At 43.8% G+C, this 8752-nt stretch overlaps 1 protein-coding gene across 1 annotated transcript; it reads left to right on the top strand.

Annotated features, from left to right (window-relative positions):
* Positions 1 to 4934: 4934 nt before the first annotated feature.
* Positions 4935 to 8747, top strand: LOC139001260 (interferon-induced very large GTPase 1-like; the record flags this gene model as incomplete). Its single annotated transcript, XM_070402969.1, has 1 exon — positions 4935 to 8747. A coding segment is annotated over exon 1 (3774 nt), but the record flags the coding sequence as incomplete, so codon positions are not given.
* Positions 8748 to 8752: the final 5 nt, after the last annotated feature.

The raw sequence follows: 8752 nt of genomic DNA, 5'->3' as shown, positions 1-8752 counted from the left end.
GATTTTTCTCTTTCATTCTACTAAGGCAATGTAGTATAAATTTTTAAAAATTCAGTTTTCATGTACAGTTAGTATACAATATAATACTAGTTTCAATTGTAATAACATACTGATAAGACACTTATACACATTACTAGAGGCCCGATGCATGAAAATTCGTGCAAGAGTAAGCCTTCCTTACATCAAAATAAAAAGCTTCTGCACAGCAAAAGAAACCATCAACAAAACAACAAGAAAACCCACCTCTTGGGAAAACATATTTGCCAACGTCATATCTGATAAGGGCTTAATCTCCAAAATTTATAGGGAACTCATACAACTTAACAAAAAGAAGATAAACAATCCAATCAAAAAATGGGCAAAGGATCTAAATAGACACCTTTCAAAAGAGGACATTCAGAAAGCCAAGAGACATATGAAAACATGCTCAAAGTCACTAATCATCTGAGAGATGCAAATCAAAACAACAATGAGGTACCATCTCACACCTGTCAGAATGGCCATCATCAACAAATCAACAAACGACAAGTGCTGGAGAGGATGTGGAGAAAAAGGAACACTTGTGCACTGCTGGTGGGAATGCAGACTGGTGCAGCCACTATGGAAGGCAGTATGGAGGTTCCTCAAAAAACTGGAAATGGAACTCCCATTTGACCCTGTGATCCCACTTCTAGGAATATATCCCAAGAAACCAGGAACACAAATCAGAAAGGATATATGCACCCCGATGTTCATAGCAGCACAATTCACCATAGCTAAGATCTGGAAACAGCCTAAGTGCCCATCAGTAGATGAATGGATTAAAAAACTGTGGTACGTCTACACGATGGAATACTATGCTGCTGTTAAAAAGAAGGAACTCTTACCATTTGCAACAGCATGGATGGAACTGGAGAGCATTATGCTAAGTGAAACAAGCCAGTCAATGAAGGAAAAATACCACATGATCTCACTCTTTCATGGATAATTAAGACCATTACAAACTTTTGAACAATAATAGATACAGAGGCAGAGCTGCCTCAAACTGATTGTCGGACTGCAGTGGGAAGGCCAGGGAGGGTTGGGGGATAGGAGGGAGGGGAGTAAGAGATCAACCGAAGGACTTGTATGCATCCATATAACCATAACTAATGGACATAAGACACTGGGGGGTAAGGGAGGGCAGGGGCTTGTCAAGGGCGGGGGGAGGGGGGGGAAGGACACTTATGTAATACCCTTTGCAATACTTTTAGCGAAAAATAAAAATTTAAAAAAAAAAAAAAAGAGTAAGCCTTCCTTCCCCTGGCTGCTGGCACTGGCTTCCCTCCAGCACCCAGGACCCAGGCTTCCCTCGTCCAGCCGCAGGCACCTGGGACCCAGGCTACTTCCCTCCGGCCACCCTCAGGCACCCGGGACCTTGGCTGGCTTCCCTCCAGCCCAGCTTCATCAGGAAGGACATCCAGAACGTCATCCAGAAGGATGTCTGGTCTAATTAGCATATTATCCTTTTATTATTATAAAGTACTCAAAGAGCATACTGCCTAAGTTTTATTCTAGGCCATTTTGTTTTCAGGTTTTGTATCCAAATATTTAAACTGGCCTAAGTTTATTTTTGATATGGTCCTAGAAAGTGGTCTAGTTTCACTCTTTTATATGTATCTGTCCAGTTTTTCCAACACGGTTTAATGAAGAGGCTCTTTTTACACTATATTCTTCCTTCCGTTGTCATAGGTTAGTTGAACACAAGGGTGGATTTATTTCTGGGCTCTCTACTTTGTTCCACTGACCTGTGTGTCTATGTTTATTCTAGTACCATGCTGTTTTTATTACTATAGCCTTAAAATAGTTTGATATCAGGTAGCATGATACCTCAAAGTATGTTCTTCTTTCTCAGGATTGCTGTGGCTATTCAGGGTCTTTTGTGTTTCCATATAAGTTTTAGAATTATTTGTTCTAGATCTATGAAATATGACATTGGTATTTGGATATGGATTGCATTAAATGTGAGGATTGCTTTGGGTAGTATAGACATTTTAACCAAGTTAATTTTTCCTATCCATGGACACATTGTTGCTTTATTTGTATCTTCTTCGATTTCTTCAGTGTGTTATAGTTTTCTCAGTAAGAGTCTTTGACCTTCTTGATTTAATTTATTCCTATACATTTTATCCTTTTTGATGCAATTGTAGATGGATTGTTTTCTTAATTTCTCTTTCTGATAGTAAGTTATTGGTTTATAAAATGCAACCAATTTCTAAGAATTCACTGTGTATTATGCTACCTTACTGAATTTATTTATTAGTTCTAATAATTTTATGGAGGAGTCTTTAGGGTTTTCTATACACCTGGGTGAGCAAAAGTGGGTTTACAGTTGTTCATCTGGAAAAAGGCACACAGGTTATAATTACAATAGCTTTATTAACTCAAAAAATGTCACAAGGTGCTTCTCATGCTCCCAACTGTAAACCTACTTTTGCCATGCCTGTACAGTAACATCATCTACAAATAATGACAATTTTACTTCTCCTTTCCAATTCAGATGCATTTATTTCTTTTTCTTGTCTGAATATTATGGCTAGGATTTCCAATACTATGTTGAATAAAAATGGTGGGAGTGGTGGACATCCTTGTACTGTTTGTGATATTACAGAAAAAACTTTTATCGTTTCACTGTTTTCCAGAAGGTGGTGCTATAGCCCAGTGTGTGATTTCTCCCTTGCACACAGATCCTAGTGTGCTTTTCAGATTCCATTACATTTTCCAGATTAGCTCTCACTGCTCAACACAGGAGTGCACACAAGTGTGTGGCCGCGGTAAAGGGGAGTTTCAGGCTTAGTACTTGGGGCATTGTTAGTACCTGCTGACCCAGTGGGGAGATCCTCAGTTGAGGTTCTCTCAGAGGGACATGGAAGGCTTTCCTGTTGATGTCCAAGCAAAATCAGCAGGAACCTTATCCCTTAAAAGCTCTTTAATATTCTTCTCTGCTTCTTTCCCATCTTTTCCTTCCCCCCTGGTCATGAAGGCCCTGCCACAGCACTCTGAGTGCTGCTGGAAAGCAATGTGTTTCTCAAGTCATGTCCCACACGACTTGGGTAGCCAGGCACTCACTAACCACTCTCCTTCTCCACACTGGAGAAATTGCCACCATCGGATAGTTCAGCCCATGCAATGTCCCCAAACTCACGCTGCAATCTACCCTTGAAAAGACTGGACTTCTGCGAATTCTCTCTCATCTTTGGGCATCTGCCCAGAGTAGCATTAAAAAGGTTTTTCCAACCATGCTAAGACCGTTGGGCAGAATTCCTGGCTTTGCTGGTTCCATAGCCCATACTGAAGTCCTCTGCCTATTACTAGATGAACAGGTAGTCAAGACTCCCTTGACATCCTTGGCATGATCCCAAAATTCCCACAGAGGGGCACGTTTGTTTGTGGATAGGTGTCTAATTAGTTGTTACAAAATGGGAGAAAAAAATAGAAATATCTTATGCACCATAATGCTGATGTCAAGAACTGTATTTTAAAGGACAGGAGAGTAGATAAATATAAAACTAGAGGTCTGGTGCACAAAATTCATGCACTGGGTGGGGTTCCCTCAGCCCAACCTATACCCTCTCACAGTCCAGGACCCCTCAGGGGATGTCCGCCGGCTTAGGCCCCTGGGGATCGGGTCTAAACCAGCAATCAGACATCCTTCTCACAGTCCAGGGTCTCTCAATCCAGGGCCCCTTGCTCCTTACTGCCTGCCTGTAGAGGAGGCAGGAGAGGCTCCCATTACTGCTGCTGTACTCACCAGCTGTGAGCCCGGCTTCTGGCTGAGCAGCACTTCCCCTGTGGGAGCACCACTCAGCCAGAGGCCAGGCTCGCCGCTCCTAAGCGCTGCCATGGAGGTGGGTTAGGCTCCCGCCACCTCCACTGCACTCTCAAGCCATATAGGATGGCACAAGAAATGACAGAACGAATGTGGGAACCATTCAACACAGGTTTGATAGAAACTAATTGTGGAATAATAATTGGTGTCCCCTTAATATTCTCCATTCAATTGATTCTGTTTAAATAGGAAGTGCCAAAACCCAGGCTATTTAGTTGCAACTCATCCTGGTGACTACAAAAGCAATCCATGTTGAGAATACTGACAGAGATGTCTTGCTTGTGCACATGTGGAGGTATATATACACACACAGCCCAAATTTTTTAAAACACTAATCCTATATAATAAAAGGCCAATATACAAATCGACTGAACAGTGGAACAACTGGTCGCCATGATGCGCACTGATGCTCAATGCAGGAGCTGCCTCCTGGTGGTCAGTGCGCTCTCACAGGGGGAGCGCTGCTCAGAAGCCAGGCTCACAGCTGGCGAGTGCAGCGGCGGTCGTGGGAGCCTCTCCCACCTACACAGCAGCACTAAGAATGTCCTACTGAGTGGGCCTAAGCCGTTAGTTGGACATCCTCCGAGGGCTCCCAGACTGCAACAGGGCGCAGGTAGGGATGAGGGACCCTCGACGAGGGCACAAATTTCATGCACCAGGCCTCTAGTATATTTTATAAAACAATGAAATGAAAGGATGAGAAAGCCTTAAAGACTTGCATCTTTTTGCAGTGCTGTTAATCCTTACCTGAAGATATTATTTCCATTGCTTTTCTGAGAGTATGAAAGGGAAGGTAGGAAGGAGAGTGGAAGGGAGGGAGAGAGAGGAAGGGAGAGACAGGAAGGAAAGGAGGAAGAATGGGAGAGAAAGAGAGAGAGAAACATCAGTGTGAGAAACATCCTCCCACACACACCCCAACTGGGATCAGGCAGTGAACCCAAAATCCTGGTACAGCCCTTGTTCAGTAACCTATGATCCTTTGGTGTACAGACCAGTGCTCTAACCACTTAACACACCTGCCAGGGAAGAGACTTGCATCTTTAGTACTCCTATCCTTACTTTGATATGGCTTACACTTCCTAAGTTCATGACAGAGGATAACTGAGTGTCTTTTCTTTCCACAGTGATGGACACAGCAGACTCCACATCTGATGAGCCCCTTGACAGAGGCAAAAGTGGGCAAGATCTCCAAGAGATGCTGAGAGGAGTAGGACTGTCAGTTGAGTACTGGCTGCCAAAGCTGCAGGAACAGCTGGGTGTGACTTTTGCAGAGGCTTTACAAGACATAGAAGAAAAAGACCTCCAGAAGCTGAAATCCCAGGCACAACATTCCTGGGAGGAAAGGGCTCTGGAGAAGCTACTTAACTCAAACAGCCTTTCAAAGTTACAGGAGTCTCAGGTGAAAGTGATAAAGGAAGAACAGAAGAAGGCAGAACAGGCACTGCAGGAGCTAAGAGACTTACTATCAGAAGGGAGACAACGACAAGAAGAGGAAGTAAGGAAAAAAGAGGCAGAGCTGAGGCAGGCAATGGAGATTCCCGAAGAGTACTGGCCACCGCCCGAAAAATCCTTAAGAGAAGTGATGAAACACGTGCAGGGACAACTCAACCTCATGGAGGCCACACTGTCTTACAGGCAAAACCTCCCAGACAGAGATCTCGTGAGATGGGCATCTGGAGGGCTGGCCCTGCAGGGAATTTACAAAACCAGCTACCAAATAGAGCTTATACAGAAGAGAGAAGAGATACTCAGTGTCCCCAAGGAGTTCTTACTCTTTGGCCTTGAGCATGGCACACGGATGGAAACCAGGGAATTTACATCTTCTCGAGAAGAATCCCAGTTCACCCAGATGACAGAGAAGCTGGGCTTCAGTATAATTGCCTCAGCCAAGGGCGGAGGTTGGGGATTTAGCTTCGAAGCTGGCATTGACAACAGCAAACATTCGGAATCCAAGGAAACGCAGCAATCACATTCTGAGCACTCCTATTTCTGCTCTACCAAGTTCAGCTATGTCCCACTTGCCTCCTGCCACTTTCCCATGGATCAGCTCCAGTTCTCCAAGGCTGCTCTCCAGGAACTGAAATGCATTGAAGACCTTCTGAGTCAGTCTGCAGACACAGACAGAGTCCCCTTGCTGAGGCGCAGGACTGAAGCGTTCTTCCAAAGGTTTGGCTCTCATGCCAACCGGGGCCCTCTGCACCTGGGAGGAATCTACTGGTGGAAAGCCGTATCAGAGGGTTTCCAAAGTGAGCAGCTGGCAGAAGTAAAACAGCAGTCAGCAGAGGCCCTGAATGGTTACATAAGGGGCAGCTACAGTGGCTTTGGAGTGAAAGTTGCTGCAGTTGTGGACGGGTCTGACGCTCATTCAGAAAATGCTACTCAAAGGACGACCTTCCAAAATCTCCAAACCAAAGTCCAATTATCTGTGGCTCAGACAGGTGGGCCACCAGAAGCTAATGGCTTTCGCCAATGGAAAGCTGGCCTAGTTGCCAGTAATCAAACCTGGCGTGTCATTGACCGGGGCCTTCAGCTGGTGCCCATTTGGGACATCATCCTCTCCAACCACAGAAGTGATTTTAAGGATCCATTTCAGGTAGCTAGCTTACTGAAGGATAGCTACACTGCTCTGACTGGCCTCACTGCCCAGATCCAGGATGGAGAAGACTTACTGAGTGTTGAAAAGGAGGCTAAGGTTTTCCTAGAGGATGTGAAATCCTGGGAGGTATCTAACCCTGAAGAGCAGCTTAAAAAACTGATAAATTTCATGCAAATGTTGACTCAAAAAACAAAAAGTTATGACACTTGCATTAATATTTGCCTCACAGATGAGGGTCTGCAGAATTTTCTGGTAAACACTGTTAACTTTTGCAAAAAGTCTTCCATTTATGAAACTGCGTTCATTAAATCTCAGTTGCGCAGCCTGTTGGATCCTCACATCTACAGAGTGAATGACTTCCCTCAGGCTCATTCCATCATGCAGTGGGTCTTCCAGTCCGAGTCAGAGGAAGAGCACATCAACATCTCCCAATTTTCTGAATTAATTAAAATCTTAAAGAAAACCCACAGTGACCTCAGGGAAGTGATGGCCATATCTGAGTCTGCAGAAACAGTAGAAGAAGCTCAAAGAAAGGCCACTTATGAGGTCAGTTTGTCTCTTGGCTGCTTCTTGAATTACCTCCAAGAAACAGAGCAGCCAGACACACAGCTCTTGCTACTTTCCATTGCAGCTGCTGCAGGGTATCATGTGGTAAACAATAAGTTTCAGTATCTCCTGGGGTGTGAGGAGTTAGAGTTCCTACTGCATGAAATGCAAACTGCCCAAGATAAATACCAGGATCTCAAAAATATGTGCACATACAGAGCTCAGGCATTCCTGGTGCTTACAGCTCTTACAGCTACTGCTAGAGTCATGGCTGTTTCTCCAGAGGAGAAAACACAACGCTTGGAATTAATAAGGCATCGCCTGGGCCAATCTTTGTCAAAAGAAGTTGTCCATGTCCTCTCCATACATGGAGCAGATCAGGATTGGGAAAATCTAGAGAAAGACTTGAGATTGCTCATTGATGGTAATTATGAAGCTACCATCTCTTCATTGCAAATGGATGAGATAGGAAAAATCTCACAAAGTATTCTCCCTGAAAAGAAACAATCCCATGATCCACAAGATAATAGAAATAGCAAATGGGAAGTCAAAGAACATACAGCCTTCCTAAAATTACTTCAGTGTCTAGGCCTAGAACATTACTACCCCAAAAGGATGAGCAGAGCTAACTTCCATCTGATCAACAAGATTTCTGGATACAACACCCAACCCAGCTCTGAAAGGGAGCTTCCCTTATATTTCCTTCAGAAGCTACAAGTGCTGGATTATGGGCTGAGATACCTGGTCTTCAGAAATGATGAAAACACACAGCATCAAGTCTATCCAGGTGCCTCAAATCAGGAAAATGAGGCTTTTGATCCATATGAAGACTTATTTGAAGACAGTGATACTAATCCTTCAGATACTAATCCTAGATCCCATATTCACCCTATGGATATTCAGATGGCAATTCTTCACTGTGCAGATAATTTTGCCAGACAGTATATTTTGTCCAAACTTTCCATTTGTCAGTTTGCACTCCCTCTTCTCATACCTAATCCCTGCAGTTCTCAAATTGAATTCTCTCTCTGGTCTCTCAGTCAAATTAGAAGGAGCTGGCAGGAAGCAAGGAAAACACCAAGAGAGGAGAAGATCAATTACAAGAATAAGCAGATGTGTCATGTCTCTACCCCCATTGTGTCCTTTATAAGAGTTGGAAATGGCTTCTCTGCTTCCAAATCTCAGATCATGAACTGTCTTCTCAGTAAACGTAAACATGATGTCTTTTTCCACAGACATTGCAGAGGGAGCACCAAAGACTGTCTCTTGATGGGGGGAGTGGTGGAAATCTGCTGGTTCTGTCCTGCGGGGGAAGATGAAGACAGATTTGACAAGTGCTTGACCTTCACCAATCTCCATGGAGATGCAAAGGAACATAAGAAGCAACTTACCTTTCTGCAAGAGGTCTCTTCTCTCATTGTTGTCCTCATGTCAACTTCTGACGACAATAAAGAAAACAGAAAAATTGTTTCTGATCTGAGTCAGTCTCCAAGACCTTTGATTTGTTTACTTGATAATAAAGAAAATAACATGACCATTAATTCTAAACAAAAAGTGATCATTGGTCTCAGGAACAGTAATGAAGCAGAATTAACAGAGGAGCTTGTTAGTACAATTAGACGTTTGCTTAAGCTCACAGACACTCCTCACAGCTTACAGAGCTGTGCGTCAACTGCTCGCAAGCAAGGCTTCCTTATTGACGAAGATGAGAGAGATTGCAAGGAAGCCAAAGAAAAGGCAGAAGTCCTAATGGCCCTACTGAA

The sequence above is a fragment of the Myotis yumanensis genome, unplaced genomic scaffold, assembly GCF_028538775.1.
Source record: "Myotis yumanensis isolate MYYU_CA2020_CCGP unplaced genomic scaffold, mMyoYum1.0.hap1 SCAF_256, whole genome shotgun sequence".
In the NCBI taxonomy this organism is placed as follows: domain Eukaryota; kingdom Metazoa; phylum Chordata; class Mammalia; order Chiroptera; family Vespertilionidae; genus Myotis; species Myotis yumanensis.
The sequence above is the reverse complement of the archived record's forward strand: the minus strand, read 5'-3'. Positions and strand labels throughout refer to the sequence as shown.